Source organism: Elephantulus edwardii, unplaced genomic scaffold (genome assembly GCF_000299155.1).
Source record: "Elephantulus edwardii isolate Elephantulus edwardi_28Jun2011 unplaced genomic scaffold, EleEdw1.0 scaffold00017, whole genome shotgun sequence".
NCBI classification, from domain to species: domain Eukaryota; kingdom Metazoa; phylum Chordata; class Mammalia; order Macroscelidea; family Macroscelididae; genus Elephantulus; species Elephantulus edwardii.
The window spans coordinates 2,657,554-2,676,438 of record NW_006399767.1 but is presented as its reverse complement, the minus strand read 5'-3'; the positions used below and the strand labels follow the sequence as shown (position 1 = coordinate 2,676,438).

The following is an 18,885-nucleotide window of genomic DNA, read 5'->3' as shown; positions in this document are numbered from 1 at the left end:
ATATTTCTAAATTAATTTGAGTCATGGCTCCAAAGTAAGCTTATACCTTTAATTAAACTTGTTTGCAGATATGAAACCTCAAAAATGCATTTTTATGTTTTTTCAAAAAGTAATTCCCAATTTTGACCATTTAGCATTGCTATTCTCCTATCTGGAAATTAATCTTCAAATATTCACATTTAAAATGAGCCTGGCTTTTGTCAGTATCCACAGACTATTATTTGTTGTAAAAGCTTTATCATCTCCCTACAGCACTCAAGGGCAGAGTTGACATGGTGAACTTGATCTACGTGTGGTGTCTGGGACTAGGCTGGCTTGTAAAAACATATCTAGTCCTCTTTTAAAAGAGAAAACAAACTTTTGGTTAATGAGATATAAGGTTCATTTCAAGAATTCAAGTTCACTTATGAATCTTGTGTTTTAGACAAATTTGTAAAGAATTCCAAGACCTCTTGAGTCAAGATCGATCACCACTGGGATCCTCCAGACCTACTCCAATTCTAGACCTCGACATCCAGAGACATTTAACACATTTCAGGTATGACTATTTCTAATTTACTCAGATCTGCTCTTAAATTGGTGCATCGTTTTACTAATCCAAAGGTTCTGTCTTCTGGTTGCAGTTCCATTTAGAGGTATCACAGACCTTCATGTGATGATGAAATTTTTAAAATTCCAAATATCTAAGACCAAATTGATTACAAGTACTCCATCAGAAAAATTGATGAATGTTGAAATAAGTTAGAATTTGATCTGCAAAGTCAGATACTTAGAACAGGTTGTTTTCTATTATGTCACAGAGGTAATAGATATAAAACAGGAGGTAGTATATTAATATATAGGATTATTAATAATAATTTTGATAATAATACTATTATACTAGATATAGGATATTAATAGATATAGGAGGTAACATTAATAAATCTATCTCTATTACAGATTATTACAGGAAGTAATAAATAAATATCTAGAGACCAACTTAAAATTTATTTTCTACAAACATTTCTTTCACAAAACTTTATTCCTGTCATTCAGTTGGTTTAGTAAAGACCAGCATATAAAAACTAGGGGCAAGCGTAATGCCCAGAAGTTAAGTGCAAAATTCTTTGGAGTCTATAATGTAATTTTCAAATCTGCCCCTTACACGTGCAAGCCAAATTATTTGAAATTTGTGTTAATCTTCTTAGACCTCTAGGACTTTGGATGGAAAAATGGTTTGTGCTCAACTATGAACCAGAAAGTTGACAGTTCTAATCCATGCCTCAGTACCCAGAAGACTGATCTAGGAATCAGTTTCTATAAAACTTACAGCCAAGATAACTTACAGAGCTACTGTATTGCATGGCATCTCTATGAATTAGAATTGACTTGATGGCTATGGATGCTTGCTTGTTTGTTTTTCCTAGCCTTAAATGATATTTTAAAAAATCCTTTTATTTTATGGTGGTTGTTAGCTCAACTCTTTTCCATTAAGTCTGAACTGACTCATAACAGACCCTCCAGTGGATTTTCAGAGGCTATAAATTATATAGGGAAAACTGTCCATCTTTTTCCAGAAAGGTTTGGACTGTGAGCCTTTGGGTTGGCAGTACAACTCATTAACCACTAGGCCACCAGAGCTCCCTATGGTTGCTGTTGTTGTTGTTAAGTGCCGTCAATTCTCAGGCGACTCGTAGCGACCCTATGAAGGAGAGTCCTCAACTCTTGGGTGCCTTTCATCCTCTCTCCAGGTTCATAGGGTTTCCAGAGGCAAGCTATTATGGACGTGGATGCCACTCCTCCTTCCAAGCTTGTTTTCACTGGGGAGCTCCACCCCACTCTCAGTCCACATTGGGTAGCCAACCATTAATGCATTTAACACATCAGTGTCACAGTGTTCAGCGTTACAGCAACCAAAAGTGAACGCGGTACGGCAATTTGTACACCAGGGCTATATGACCTAGAGGAATGTCTTTGGCTTGGTAGCATTGCTTTTTGTCCACTGGGCCAGCTGATCTCTCTATGTTTATATTATTGTTGTTAAGTGCCGTCAAGTCGCAGGTGACTCATAGCGACCTTATGAAAGAGAGTCCTCGACGCTTGGGTGCCTTTCATCCTCTCTCCAGGTTCCTATGGTTGCTGTTAGGTGACAATTAATTGGCTCCAACTCATGGTAACTCTGTGTACAACAGAATAAAATACTGAGATAAAAAGAGCAAAGTCCACAAAGGGGAACTGTCCACATCAACAACACCAGCACATAAAACCAATTCTCCTCAGGTCAGACATGTCCCCCACACTCCTGCACGTCGTTCTACTCATCTCAACACACCACTTTTTCTGCTTTACTGGGTCCAGAATCGATTGTGATAGCTCACGGACCACACAGAACCATATTAGGGAAGTCAAAAGGCTATAATTCAGGTTGAAGACAAGATATAATCACTCAGTCAGGACAGCTTCCAAATGTGCTTGGAGCCACCTTAGCCTTGAACCTTGTGGCTTTAAGTCAGTGTTTTGAAGCTCTCAGTCCTTCCAATTATGGCCGTCCCTGTCTGATCCACTGACCTCCAGTCTTCAAACAAACTTAGTCAAAGGCTTTTAGCTCTGGTTTCATGGCATAGCAGACCCAAAGTCAATTTTATCTTATGTTGTGTCTGTGGTTCTTTGCTTTGGCCTTTGTTGCTGCTGTTGTTATAAGTCTACCCAATGCAAGAATCTTGGCCTGAAAGGGCATACACTGTATGTAAGCTTCCTCTTTGCTAATGGTAAGAGTCTGAAAATCTGCCATTGAATCAGCTCAATTAAGTGGTGAGACTAGTCAGTCCCCTTGTAGATAGGCTAACATGCCCTATTCCCATATTTCCACCCACCTACATGGCAAAGTCAAAGCCAATGGCTTAGAAAGCCCTTTTACAATAAGCCTTAACCACCACCTACCATCATTCATCGCTAGCACCCCTGCTGTGCTTGAGTTTGTTGTCTTAACTGCTTCATCTGTGGTTTGAGTGCCATCCAAGCCGAGAAGCTCATCTTCCTACACTAATTGAGAGATATTCCTTATGTTTTCACTAGCCAGTTACCTTAAAAGTGAATGGCTAGTCCTGCTTTCTAGTCTAACATACTCTGGAATTGGGGAGGCAGGAGGGAAGGTCAGTGACATTATTTTCTGGCATCCCAGCATCAGGCAAGCTACCACCATGTGATAAAGGGACAGACAAAATGATAGCGTGAACTAAAATGAGATAAATAATATAAAATCAGGGTTCAATAAATGATAGTGTTTTCCTCTCACACTGATCCAAATTTAAAGGGTAGCTCTGCTGTCGTATTTATACAAATATTTTCCCTAGTTTTACTTGTGCATGCAGTAGACTTACTGCCTTTGAGTCTTTAGGACAGAGTAGAACGTCTCATAGGGTTATCAAGGCTGTAAATCCTTATGGAAATGAATTACCACTTCTTGTTCCCAACGGAGCCACACGTTGGTTCAAACCTTTCACTCCACAGCTGAGCTCTTTAACTGCGGTTCCTCCAGAATTCCTTGTATACATTAAGAGGGTTCATACTTTTTACAGAAGTTGAAGTCAACCTTTAGCAATTTTGACAGAAATTCTCTCCTGAACTTCAGGAAGTCTATTAAGTTAAAAAGTTGCTTTTAAAAGAAGATTGCTATTATAGAGAATTGAGACTTGTATCACATCTAAGGAACACTGGTGGCTCCAATAAAAAGTCCTCAGCTGTTCAATAAAAGATTAGTAATTTGAGCCCACCCAGTAACTCCACAGAGAAAAGACCTGTTGTTGGTTTGCTCCTGTAAGGATTACAGCCTGTAAATCCAGTGAGCGGTTCTGCTCTATCAGACGGGGTCACTGTTAGCTGAAAAATCATCTCAACAGCATCTGTTGTTGTGTAACATCAAATCAGAAGCAACCCATAGTTGACCATACACTGAGTTTTCAAAAAACATTTAATCACACGGCAGGAGGTTGCCCATCCTTCTCTAGCCGTGGAGCAGCTAGCGGATTTAAACCTTGAGCCTTCGGTATTACAGTGTAGATTCTTAACCACTCAGCCACCAGAGCAACATGTAATGTCTATTTGATTGTTTCCAAGAATAGATGCTATAAGCATCATCAGAAAGTGAGCTGTCCTTTTTGGGGGCTCAAAACAAAACACAGAATCTTTTTTTTTTTTTAAATTGAACTAGCTAAAGTGTTAAAGAAGTAGATAAACCATTGGTTTGCTCAACACAGGCACAAGTGGGAGAATTTGTTTAAGCATCAGTTGCCGACTTAACAACTCAGAATTCCAGAGAAAACTTGCATTCCTAAACATGAGCTGAAAGTGTAGGATGTGGGTGTGATTTGCCCTATTTACTTCCCCAGACAATATATGTGAATAAACTAGTAAGTATTTCTACAAGAATAATTAAATAGGGTAAAATGGTTCCCTCCCACAAAACCAGAAAAAGAGGAGATTTTGTATATATTGTCTAGTATATTATCTATATTTTTCCCTTTGAATATTTTTATTAGTTTGCATACAATAATTCATATATTCTGTTTCATGCATGTGTATATATTTTATGCAATCTTTCATTTACAATGTGTTTCATTCATGTAGATTATATTTTGAGTACAAAATACCTAAGATAGACACACACACACACATATAGTGATTTACAAATACAACAAATTGAAACACATAAACACACTTTAAAAGTCTAATTCTATATTATATAGTCTCTTACAACAGTTATGCCACTTGTTTAATTCCTGCTGCTCGCTAAGGTGAGAAAACCCTGAATGACTTAATGAAACTGGCCACGGGGACTTTTAATAGTTATATTATCTGTGAAATCTAGAGTATTATTATTTGTATATTGTTCTGAGCATCAGAAAATGATGATTCCTCCCCCTTCTTTTTTGGGGGGTTTTTAATGCTGGCCAATTTTTCCTTTTTTCCCCCCTCCCTTTTTAAAATATTCTTATTTATTTAAAGGAACTCTTCTAACTTCATAAAGCAGAGTAGCAGGATAATAACACTTAGCCAAAATGAATCTTATTCCAAATTTGTTAACTGGTGTTCTTTAAATAAGAGATTACAGGGTTGACATCTCCAGTTAAAGCCTGAATTTAAGGCACCTGGTGAAGACTAAATTTAGTTGTGTGTTGTTTAAAGTGTACATTTGGAAAAAGTATATCCTTTGAATGTACTAACAGTACAATAATGAAAGTGAACAATGGGATAGTAGAAGTCAGCTTGTTACCTAGCATTGAGATACTGCGGTTGTTTGCTATCATGCTGGAACCATCTCAAAGGGTTCTGAAAACTCCAGTGGGTTTTCAGAGACAAGTAATCATACAGGAGATTGCTCATCCTTCCCTGGAGCAGCTGGTAGATTTGAATCATGCGCCTTTGGAGTTGCAATGCAGCTTCTTAGCACTAGGCCACCAGAGCTCTCTGGCCTTGAGATAGACTGCAGTTGAACAGGGTAATCCTCAAATCTGGCTTCACATCAGAATTAAATTAGAGCTCTTTTTAAGAACCTCAAGGATGGAAGATGGAAGGATTGACCATCTGTGTGGTTTTCAGAGCTCTAAGTTCATTCTGATAGTGAAGCCAGTATGACACCCCTGTTCCTAAGGAATTCCCAGACTATCAACTTTTGCCTTTCCCTCAGAAGACATTGCATTGACATGTCAAACTGCTAACCTGAAGGTCAGCAGTTTGAATCCACTAGCAGCTTCTTGGGAGAAAGATGAGCCTTCTCCTTTTATAAAGCTTCCGAGACCTGAAAGAGGGATACTGGGAGTTAGAATGGGTTTCACAGCAATGGATTTGGGTTTAAGTGGTATTTTAAGTGGCATTGACAAGTGGCTCTGTTTCATACCTTGTTGTTTATTGTTAAGTGCTATCTCGTTGTAGATAGCTCATTGTGAACCTATGAACGAAAGACCTGAACACTTGTATAACTTTCATCGTTTCACCAAGTTCATAGAGTTTCTGGAGGCAAGCTGTTTTGGAAATGGATGCCACTCCTGCTTCCAAGCTTGTTTTAATTGGGAAGCTCCACCCCACACTGTCCACCTTGGGTAACCATTATCAAATTTGACACATCAGTGTCACAGTGTTCAGCATCAAAGCAACCCCAGGTTACCTCTGTATAGCAAATGGATAGAGCAGTGCTATACCACTTAGAAGAATGTTTGACCACAAACAATTAAAACCAGGCCCGAGGGCCGGAGATTAAAATCATCCACCTTTGGCTTGTTAGCATCATTTTCTGTCCACTAGACCAACTGAGTTCTCTCTGTGTTGTTGTTGTTGTTAAGTGCCATCGAGTCATAGGTATCCCTTAGCGACCCTATGAACAAAAGACCTGAATATGTGTATACCTTTCATCGTTTCTCTAAGATCTTAGGGTTTCCAGAGGCAAGATATTTCAGAAGTAGATGCTAGTCCTGCTTCCAAGCTTATTTTAATTGGGAAGCTCATACCTTAGCATGTTAAAAATAAGTCTGCATTCAATATTCTGCCAATAATCCAGATGAAAATATGTTATCATAAAAGATATTATGTTTAGGGGAGCTCTGGTGGCCTAGTGGCAAGAAGCTGCAACTACAATCCCAGAGGTGCACGGTTCAAATCCACCAGATGCTCTGCCGGGGAAGGAGGGGGAATCTCCTCCTGTACCAGTCAGATCTGATTTGATGGTACACTCACACAAAAGTAATAAAATAAAATTTAAAAAAAGATATTCTGTTTATATTTTCCTGACAGTGGTGATGTTAATATTGATAGGAGAAATATCTCAAGAGAAAGATAAATTAGAAAGGTAGCAGATCATCTCTGATTTTGAAGCAAGCAATTGGCAAAGCCTGGTTTTTTAACTTTCGCCAAGTGTTGGCTGGGAAAGAAGGGAAATATAGACAAAGTTGGTCTGGATAGGCATATAGGACGCTCTAATTAGTAGCAGCCATTTGTGCTAACATTTTATTTCATCATAGTTTGCTTCCCAGTGCAGACCAGGGGAATTAACCCTTTCGTGGTGCCTCATGTGAGGCTTTGAGAACTATGATCTCCTTCCAGCAGATTGACTATGTCCAGGCACAGCTCGGGCCTGATCTGGCTCTGTGAGGCAGGGACAAACACTGTCAGTATTCTGTGGCAGCTGCCTTTTCAGGGCGCTCTGGGAAACACCTTCCATGGCTGTGCTCCCCCCCCCCCACACTTCACAGCGTCCAGCCTGAAAAGCTGCTTGTTTCCACAAAATGGCAGCAGGTGAGATTTCTTTATTATTTACCATTTAATAAGCACTATCAAAAGTGTGTATTGGTATATAGGACACAGTAGATAGCACCATGACTGTCTAAAGAATCAGGCGATTAGATTCAAGTCCATAGAAGATCCCCTCAGACCCACAATTCCCAGGCATAGTGACAGCAGTTAGATGCAAGAGGTGTGAGGCTTCGTGAACAGAACAGACTCAGATAGGACTCTGAGTCTGGAGCCCTCCCATCCTGAGGCTTTAAGGATTTCCTTCCTTGAATTCAAGGAAGTCTTAGCAATTTCTCCTCTTTTTGTTTCTGCTGTTCTCACAAGCTCCTTGGCTCTGCAAACAAAAGTTGGTCTGACAATAAAGAAGAGATATTATACTATTGGCAATACTTATATCAGAAAAAAAAATGAAATTTTCTTTCTCACACTCATCTTGGGAGGTTAAAATGTCACTGTGTGTTTAACTGTGCTGATAGCAGGAATGGGGAAGATGACTAAGGGATTGCCCCATTCTTTCGCACCTTATAAATTTAAAGTAGGAGATAATTATAGTGAGTATATGAGTGCTTCTACAAAAGAGAACTATGCGGAAGAAAGGCTTTCATCTTTCTATTCATAGTATATTGTATGCACCCTATGTTAATAATCTGTAGGTAGTATTTAGCATATTGTATGTGTCCAATGTTAGTAAATGTTGATTGTGATAATATCACAATTGGGTCTTAGATAAATTCTACATGAGCCTATTCCCAGAGCAATGGTGTTTTAATTGGACATTGACTATTGGAAGAGAAATGATCAATGGGTTTAATTCACCCCTTTGCAAAAGGGTTTAATTCACCCCTTTGAAAAAATATGCTGACATGGTCCCTTATGAGAAATAATTTTGTGTCAACATCTAAGATTATTAACAAAAGATATGAACTGTAAACTGTACTAGTACATGGGATAGTGTTTGACTTGCAAGAGAAGAGACAGATTAGATCAGCTTTACTTGTGGACCCCAGTCTCCCATGGCATGACAGGGCAGATTCCACACACATCACTTATGCCACAGTCACAGGAGACCCCTTTCCTTGCTTAGAACAGATATAAAGTGCTCTTGGTGCCTTATGAGCATGAGGCAGAGGGAATTATGTGTGCCCCAAACAGAAGGCTTCTATGAAGGAAAAAATGCCAGTAGAGAGAAAGAGAGAGAGTTGGGGGGAGGGAAGGGAAGGAGAAAAGGAGGGTGGGAAACAGAGAGAGAGAGATTGAAATTTATTAATCTCAGTCTTCATATCAGAGCAAGTTCAGGGCCCCAGGCCTCTGCTTAGATGGCCTGGGTGGCAGCATAGAAGCAGAACATCCTCCCCTAAAATAGCATCTGCCTCCACTCTCTTTGGAAGTAAGGACTATATTGACAGATCCAGATAGTAGCTATATGTTTGCAGGTGGTTGCATTTTCCTCATTGATCCTCGCTGTTGAAAGGCCCCTTATGTTTTCTGTTCTCCTTCAACACTGGGATCTTCTTTCTAACATCCCTGTCAAGTTGTCACCCAGCCCAGGCTTGAAAACTCTCAGTGATATGCAGTATCCGCGCTCTTCTTGCCTAGGCATCCCTTCTTTCTTCTGACAATACCATTAAAAAGCCTTCTTGCCATTGAGGTAATGCCTGTCTCCACAATTTCCCACTCCAGGGGGCCTTACAGAGTCAGTTTGTCCTGTTTCTCTCCCAGCTTCTAAAGGGAGCTCTCATGTCCCCCTGAATTTTCTCTCCCTGAGCTGTTCATCCCGCTTACTTTAGTGTTCAGCATGTAACACGAATTCCAGACATCTTCACTAGCATCATCTGCTTGACAACATGTTGAAGAGAGAATGTTTGTGTCTACTTAAATGTGAGCATATTTGATCTTCTCTAAGGAGCCTACACTGTGAGACTTCCCCCCCCCCCCATATTTTTTGGGAAGAGGAGGATGTATCTCATACTTACTTGGGATAGGAAAATGACTGGAAAAGATATTCAGTCAGCAATGATTTTTTTTTTAACTTATGAAAGTGATTTTTAGTGTCAGAAAACAAAGGAAGACATTTCCATTAAATCCAAAGGAAAACTGGTTCGCTACACAGTACTTTTTAACCCACTGCTTTCAAATCAATTCTGATTTGTAACATTCCTGAAGCAGAGAGTAGTCTCGCTCATAGCAGTTCCAAGGTTATGTAGATCTTTATGGAAGTGGTGCCTCATCTCCGTCCCATGGAGCCACAAGTGGCCTTAAACCTCCAAGCTTTTGGTTACTAACCAAACTCTTTAACCACTGCACCGCCAGGGCTCCTTCCCCTACCCCCTACCTTTTTTTTAAACATTAAAGGGCTTGTTTGAGAATTAAAATTATTTCCCTTCCTTTGAGGTGAATTCTGTCCCCTCAAAGGACGTTTTCAAAACCATTTTATTTTAAAAAATTGGAAATAGTTGACCTGAATTGTCAAGAAAATATTCTGTGAGTCAAACTATGTGTTAAAAAAATCCCTATGGGTTAAATTCTCACTTAAAATAACTCTTTATAGCTTCAGCTTAAATTCCCAAAGTTAGTGACACACTCAGATCCAAAGAAAAACATAATTTTAAGTGGTTAGGTCTAGTTTTGCTAGGTAAACAAGAAAAGACAGCTTGTCTTTTTATTTCAATTTTTTAGTCATTTTAAAATGTTTGAAAAACAACTTCCTTTGAGATTAATTCTTCACTACCAAAAAATGTAGGCAAAAATAAAACAGGCAACAATTTTCACTTCTCCAGCAGACAAGAATAACAACCAATGTTCTTGTATCGGTCTACATTCAATTTCTTACATTCATTTAACGTTAAGCTGAAAACAGTCACCAGTAGTTATGATGCTTCACAAGCTGCAAGGCACCCAACTAAATGCTTCAGGACATACATACAAAGTTAAAACAACCATTGCAGGTAATTTGATGGCATTTCTATGGAGTTTCAACTTCAGCACCCAGGAAACTGTTCACACAACAGAAACCAGAGGCAATTTCCCATAAAAAGTTTCAAACATTGCCCAAAATCACAGCATGTGTAAACAGTTGGCTGGGGAATGCATGTATTAGGGAAGAAGTGTGGTTACATTTTTATTTAAATGATTTCTTCATTGAGATGTGGCTTGAGAAAGAGTCCATGGAGAGATGACACAGGTTGAGGAGAAGCATTCAAATAACCAGCAAGAGGCCTACTGCAGGCTTTTCTTTGCTACCTACTTGGATGTGTGGATTCAGAACACATACAAAGATGACTCTGTCCCTCCATATTCCACAGTAAACCCAGACAATCTCTAAGTCTCCTTCTAACCAATTATCATCAAGTAGGTTCAGATTCATAGTAGCCCCATATGTACAGATCATGTAACTTTGCCCTTCAAGGCTGTGGCCCTTCAGAAGTACATTACCAGGCCTGCCTTCTCAGGCATCTCTAGAAATATTCAAGCTAACAGCCTATTGCTTTACCAACTGCCCTACCGAAAGACTCCAAGTTACTTTCTAAGGCAATGAAATTCTATCCTCATCTCGATTTACTGCTCCATTTTAAATCATCATACTAGATTTTCAAATGCTCCGATCTCTTTATGCTCTATCAACTTGTTCATGTTTAAAAATCCTACAGTTTGAAGAATTATGTTTTTAAAAGCCAAGCCTCAAATGTCCCAAGCTTAGTAATATTTTCATTCCAGTATTCCAAGCCTTTGTCGTACCAATAGGCTCAAGCATATCAGAGATCAAGAGGATATGACAGAGCAAGGTTCAGATGTGTTGTTCATAAGTGTCATTGAGTTGTCGACTTGATGGCATCTAACAACTACAACAGTTCCAAGCCATGATATTTTTGTTTCACAAAAGTTGATCAATAAATAAGGATGACTACAGAGTTGAACCCTTTAAGTCATGATATTAGTGAAGAGTATTGAATATACCATGGACTGCCAAATGATCTGTCTCAGAGAAAATGCAACCTGAGTGTTCCATAGAACACTTTGTCTTGTATGTTTTTGGTATATAATCAGGAGGCACCAGTCCTTGGAAAAGGACATCATTCTGAGAAAAGTGGAGAGTTCAGAGGAGGAGAGGCTGATCTTCAATGAGCTAGGTTGACAGAGTGAATGCAGTCACAGGCTGGAGTAGAGCAGGAAAGATGAGGGTGGCACAGGTTAGGGCATGGTTCGGATCCATTGTTCATAAGGTCACTATGAGTCATAGTCAGCGTCATGACACCTAACAACAACATTCCACAAAGGAAATATGGGTGCAAAAATGTAGGCAGAGAAAATCTGAGAAGGACTTAAATTTGTTGTTGTTATTGTTGTTGTTACATGCCATTGACTTGCTTGCAATTCAAAGAGACCCTATGTACAATAGCCCTGAAACCTGCTCTATCCTCTGCCAACCTTATTGTCTCTGACCCACCTACCCTCATTACCCCAGTCACTGAATCAATTAATCTCATCGAGGGTCTTCCTCTCCTGTGCTGTCCCTCCATCCTCCTAAGTAAGCATGATGTCCTTCTCCAAGGACTGGTCTCTCCTTGCAACATGTCTAAAGTATGTCAGATGAAGCCTCAAAATCTTTGCCTCCAAGGAGCAGCCTGATTTCATTCTCTCCAAAACAAACTTGTTTGTTCTCCTAGCCATCCATGGTATATCTTCTCCATCGTCACAGCTCAAAGGCATCGATTATCCTTCTATCATCCCTAGTCATTGTCTAGCTTTCTGATGTATAGCATGTAATTATGACGATCATGGCCTTTATTAGGTGCACCTTGATCTCTAGGCTTACATTGTTACTCTTTAGTACTCAGGAGAGGTCCCTGACAGCAGACTTTTGATTTGCTGGCTGCTGGTACCAAGAGTGTTGATTGTGGAGCCAAGCAAACCGAAGCTGTTAATAATCCCAATCTGTCCATGGTCTATGATGCTGCTGCTAATCAGCCCAGTAGTGAGAATATTTATTTTCTTGATGTTGAGCTTCAATGCATACTTAAGGCTGCAGTCTGTGACCTTCTGCAGAAAGTGCTTCAGGTCGTCCTTAGTTTCTGCAAGCAGGGTTGTGTCATCTGAATAACTCAGGTTGTTGGTGAGTCTTCTTCCAATCGTGAATCCACATTTCTCCTAGAGCCTCTCAGATGATCTGTTCTGCATATAAATTGAGATACACTTCTCGATTTTGAGCCATGCTGTATTTTCCTCTTCTGTTGTGATGACTGCCTCCTGGTCCAGGTATAGGTGTCGCCTAAGTACAGGAAGTGTTCTAGGATTCCCATTTTTCTCATAGTTAGCCACAGTTTGTTGTCATTCACTCCTTTGCATAGTCACTGCTCTCTGCTTTCAGCCAAGATCCATCTAAAATTAACTATAATAACCCTGGTACCACAGCCTCTTCTAAACCCAGCTTGGACTTCTGGCAGTTGTCTGTTGATATGCTGTTCCAGTCATTTTTGGATCATTTTAAGCAGAATCTTGCTTGCATGTGATATTAATGATAGTGTTCAATAATTTCCACACTCTGTTGGGTCACTTTTCTTTGAAACTTAAATTTAAGAGATGATTATTCTTGAAATTTCATTCCCATGTGTGAAAAAGAATGCATATGTAAAAAACATCCTTCTCTCCAAACTCCAAAAAGTCAGTTTGGATACAATTAGCTTTGGTCTTTCCAAATGTGTGTGCAATGATTTATCTTTAACCTGCTTTTATACTAAGTTTAACAGAGGTAAAACAAAATCACAAAGACTTATTTCCTTTTTTTGTTGTTGTACTGTTATTTTTGTACTAGCTGACCTTCCTACAGATTTTCAGAGGCAGTAAATCACAAACGAGATGACTGCCCATCTTTCTCCCTAAGAGGAGCTGGTGGATTCGAACTGTGTATCTTCCTCTTTGAGATTTTAGAATATGTGGCTGGAAAGAACAGGAAGAATGTCACCTCAGGGTATGGGTAGGCACACCCCCATACACATCCCCCCATATGCAAAGTTTCAAAGAGACCATACTATCATTCCCACAAAGCAAATTCTACACAGCACTGATTCCATGAGATGCTTCCTAATAATATAGTTCATGATCAAAGTGCTTTGCCATTTAACAAATTCTGCTGCGTCTACTCTCTTGAAGTATAATAGAAACCCTGGGCTTACCAAAAGTTTGGGTCAATCAAGAAATACATCAGAGGAAAAAACCTGGCAATATACTACTGCAAAGTCAGCTACTGAAAAACCACTTGGACACACACTGGCTCACTATAAGTATAATAAATTCCATGGCAGGATTATTGAGAAATAAAATGGAATGCAGCGTAAAATACCAAACAAGTTGCCACCGATTCAATACTGACTTATGGAGACCCTCACATTTGTCTGAGTAGAACTTGTCTCTATAGGGTTTTCAATGTCTGACTTTTTCAAAAGTAGATTGCCAGGCCTTTCTTCCAACTGCACTTAGTTATCCTGAAAAGTGGTAATGCATATTAGCAGATCAAAGATTCCTAGAGCTTTTTTTCTAAGACTTTTCATTAGGAGATCTCATGGAAAATAGATGTTCTTGGAGATATACTGAAGAAGTCCATCATTCTTCCTTTCCTAGGGAGGAAAGCCACTGTAATTAGATTCTATGTCTTGATCCTTACTTACCACCCTAAAACTGAAGTTGGATAAAAAGACCCATTCCAAACCAATTACATCAAAATCTCTTCCCACACATTGGTGATTTGATGGTTGTTTGTTTTTAAAAAAACCAAGATCTTCAGGTGACTCTTTGATGCTTCTAGACTTGAAGACAACTCAGTTGAGCTCTTTGCCCTTGAGATGACTCTAACTCACAGTGACCCTCCATCAGGCTGTGCCAACAGCACTGCTTAGAGGACCACAAGCTGAAAGAACTCTGGTCAAAGCTGACAGGGCCTTGTCAATGAGTACATTTCAATGAATCCACACCACCAAAGACATACACCTTAATTAAACTCTCTTTTAGAAACATTTTGAAGCAACAAATGAAACACAATCAACTCTACCCCTTCCATTCAACCAGTTATACTAGACAAAAAAAAAAAAAGGTACCAGAAAGTTCTAGGGGGATATATAGCCTTAGCTATTTTCCTCAAATGAAGATCCTAGTTTCCTGGTCTATAGTCAGAGGGTTTGCGGCTTCTGAAAGAGGAACTGCCTTCTCCTCATAGTCTGGAAACAAGTTCTACAGAAAAGTCTCAGGACCCTTCCCTGCTATTCTCTATGTCTCTTCCCTGGCCTCTCGCCCTCATGAGCTGTTCTCATGAACAGAAGTAGGTGTTTTTCAGTCAGTCACCTAAAACTGTGGTGAAGGGAAGACAGACTGAGCCTTGGCTACATTTGACCCTAAATCTGGCAGGACCTAAAAAAAAAATCTAGAAGAAAAAGGGGGTATGGGGCCTGTCTTTCCCTTATAAGAACCTTGGTGCCTGAGTGCCTCCCAGAAGCCATATAAGAACGATCATTGGTGACAGTGGCATCTGGATACAGCTCCGCAAGTCAAAAGACATATAGGTGCCTATTGGAATGATACAAAGTAACAAAATAACAAGAATAATACTTCCAAACTCTATTTCAACCATCACATTGAAAGTGGGAGACAGAAGTTTGTTGGTCAAATTTCGCAGATGGAAAGTTGATAAATTATACAACGAAGTTCATGTCTGCTCTAATTATCTAAAAGGTAAAAAAAAAAATTTTAAAAAGTCAACTTCTCCCTCCAAACCCACTGTCAGCTAGTTGAGTCCAATTATACTGAACTTTTGTTGGTTTCTGAAATTATAAATCCTTACAAGAAAAGATTGACTATCTTTCTCTCAAAGAACCATTGATAGACCCATACCACTGACCTCTTAGTTCACAGCCCAACACATAATATACTATGTAAAAGGTAATTTTATAAAAACAGCTCACTACCAGCTAGTTGCTTTCAACTGACCCTTCATTGGGTTTCCTAGGCTATAAATCCTAATGAGAGGAGAGCTGCTGGTGGATTCAGGTCACCAGCAAAGGCTGGTCTTTTTAGTAATAGTGCACCAACGCTGCGGACAACAGAGCCAATAGTCTAGTCTCTTGCTTTTCCATCTTCTAGTTTGCAGCATGGTAGTATTTATTGTGTTTAGCTTTTTAATGCAATTCAAAAGAAGACTATAAGAATGCATCCATGGTTGGCAGATATAACTGGTTGGCTCAGCGTTGACTGAAAAATGTGAAAGATACTTTTATTTTCATTTCAATGTATTTTTAGTCAGGGTTTGCTTAGCAGGTGGAAAGGAGATGCTGAATCCCCCAAGCAAACCTCTTTGCCAAGATAGAAATAATTGCATGGAAGATTCCGGAGGAGCTTGCTTTAGGCTGCATTTTAGAAAATGGCTTTAGTGGTTTAATTTAAATTAGCTTAGACAAATCAATTAAAGTAATGATAAAGCATTTCTGAGGGACAATTAGGGCAATATGGAAGCAGCTTTGTAACATTTCTTTAGTATACCACAAAGCTAGCAAAGTGCAAACCACCTTTACTTAGATTAAAGAAAATAACTCATTCTTCTGATAGCTGCCCATCCAGAATCTTATGTTAACTGATAGTCTAAGTAAGCACAAGAGCTTTGAGGGTTTCAAAGTTAAACATGGATAAAGCCTTGGCTACAAATAAGACATACTTTTAACCAGGAATTACAAAATGTGAAAAGAAGTTTGTGAACCCTCTGTTTCATGGAAGTTGCCTTTGGGTCCTTCTCTCTCATTAATAGCAAGTAGTTCATAAGTATAGACACCACTTGAGTTAAGGATGGGTTTTTAACTTATTAGCAAATCCACACTTATTAGCAAAACCACACAGGAAAAAGGAAGAAAGAACCATAATTTATTCTCTTTCAAATAGTAGTCTCTTCCATCCTCTATTACCTCTTTCATTTCTGAGTCTCAAATTATGCATTTTTAACACTCACTAATAGAGACTCAGGGAGCTCTAGTGGCCTGGTGGATAAGTATTTGCCAACTGACAATCCAAAGGTGTATAGTTCAGATCTACCTACTACGCCATAAAAGAATGATGAGCAGTCTCCTCTCTTGCAAATTGTCAGCCTCTGACACTGGCAGGCTAGTTATGAGTCAGTTCCGACTTGAAGGCAATGAATGAGTGTATGAACAGAAACTCAGAGCTCTGATAATGACTGTAAGATCAGTAGTTTGAATCCACCAGCTACTCCCTGGAGAAAAGATAGACGCTGTCCAGCCTCAGAAACCTGATGGTGGGACACTACGGGTCAGAATGGACTTGATGGCAGTAAGTTTTTAGAAAGCCTAGAAATGAACCCTGGTGGTACAATGACTAAAAAACCACACCAACTAACACAAAAGTTGACAGTTCAAATCTGCCTAGTGGCTAGGAGAAGTGACTTGTGATCTGATTGTGTACACATCAGAGACAGGAAAACTCTATTTGGTAGTTCTACTCCGTCACATGCAGTTACTCTAACTTGGGATCAATTCAATAACACCCAACACAACAATAATAAGAATACAGGCTAAACTTACATTTTCCTTAAAAAGTTGAAGACTTTGTCAGTAGAACTTATTCAGTTTAGTTTATTGCTAAAAAAAGATTACCGCTTTATAAAAAAGGCAGAAATCATGCAAATTCACAGTATACACATGTATGCATACATATACAACATAATAAGGTTTACCTCTATTCTTACACTTAGGGAAGACATAAAAATTTATAGTTATAGGATGTTATGCCAGCTGACTAAGTTGTTCTAAGATTCAGGGACTGAATCTTTAGTCAATAACATAATTTTTCAAGATAATCAGTTATCCTAATGTAGTGAAGAACATCTGGGGTCTTAAAAATCTGCAAGCATCCATCAAAGTTGATATCTACCTGTTATCTACCTGATATCTAACTGTTGATCTCTACCAGTGTGGAACAAAAGAGAGTGAAGGCAAGCAAGGGCCCAGAGAAGAAACTAGCTCACAAGATTAATAGGCTGCATGAACTACGACCCTTCTAACCTGAGACCGGGAGAACTAGATGGTGCCCAGCTCCTGCTCCTGACAGTTCTGACCAGCCACAAAATATAAATCCCAAAACAGAATGGAAGAAAAATGTAGAACAAAATTTACAGTCCTTAAAAAAGTCCAGACATGCTGAATGAATTGAGACTAGTTTCATTTCAAGAATATCATGCTAGATATTCTTTGAACTTGGAAAAATCTCTAGGGGTCACCTTTCAGCCAAATAATAGATTGTCTTACAACCCCCATAAGTAATGTGTTGTCTTAAATAATCAACCATATGAGACCAAACAATCAACATCTACCCAGTAGCAAAGATAAGGAGGGAAAAGGAAACTAGGTTAATAGAAACCAATCAAACGGAATGGAGAATTAGGAAAATTATTATTAATGATAGATAATTATATGCATAAAAATTGTTAAACAGGAACCTAATTTACTGTAAAAAATTTCACCTAAAATGCAATAATGTGGGGTTTTTTTTCCAAAAAAGTAAAGATTTACTTTTGGGCCCATTAAAGAGTTACCACCTTCCTAAAAAGCCGATATGAAAAGAAATATATGCATATTAAGGAGCCTGAGGAAGAAGTAGAACAAGTGGCTAAGCATTTGACTACTAACTCAAAGGATGACAGTTCAAATCCACTGAAAAGCACTTAGGAAGAAAGGTCTGGTGATGTTTACTGAAAGACCACAGCTTAGGGAGCAAAACTCTACTTTGACATACATGGAATCGTCATGAGTTAAAATTCCATGAAACTGGTTTGGTTTATATGTTGGAGCAAGATGCTTTTGATAAACTGAACTGGGAAGACTAGAAAAATAGGGGATTTTTTAATGACCATGACTAAATCCTGCATCTCAGAGCACTGTGCTAACAAAACCATTCATAAAATTAAGGCAGTGTTTTATATAAGTTGCATTTCCTCTATGTCAGATACCATAAACTGCAAGAGTCTGCATATTTTTAGCAAGTGACTATAAAGTTTATTCCATTTTCAGAAACGTCCTCTCTTCACTGAAATTGTTGTTATGTGCTGTGTAGTTGGAACCAATGCATAGTTGACCTTCCAATGGGTTTCTGAAACTGTAAATCAGATAGGAGGAGATTGCCCCTCTTTCTCCTGCAGAGCAGCTGATGAATTTGAACCACCTGCCTTTAGGGTGGGAGTGCAGCTCCTTACTTACCAGGCTATCAGAGCTCCTTAAATATGAGCTTATTAATATGGAAATGAAACGAATGAGCTGGAATCTAGTTAGGAGAAATCCAGAGTAAAAATAGATTTCCAATCTAACTACCTATGATATTAAAGAACTTTCTTGATATAGTGAAAAATCAAAAATTCAGCAGTTTAAATGTACCAACCACTCTTCAGGATGAAGAAAGGCAGTCTCCTCGTATAAGAGAACCAGCCAGGGTCTGGAAAGACAGGGTAATGGAAGACATGATTCAATGATGATTAATTTTATAAAACACAATGAGTGGGAATGATTGTATGAAACACAATGTAATTGAGGAATAGTGTGAAACACAATGTATACACTCTGTATACAAATCAATATAAAA

General features: G+C 38.9%; 1 protein-coding gene across 1 annotated transcript in view; it reads left to right on the top strand.

Annotated features, from left to right (window-relative positions):
• Nucleotides 1-18,885, top strand: part of TFAP2D (transcription factor AP-2 delta (activating enhancer binding protein 2 delta)) — a 76,241-nt gene that overhangs the window by 47,960 nt on the left and 9,396 nt on the right. Inside the window, exon 7 of the mRNA XM_006881918.1 lies at nt 425-538. Coding sequence (XP_006881980.1) covers nt 425-538 — 114 coding nt within the window. The remainder of the gene's footprint in view (nt 1-424; nt 539-18,885) is intronic.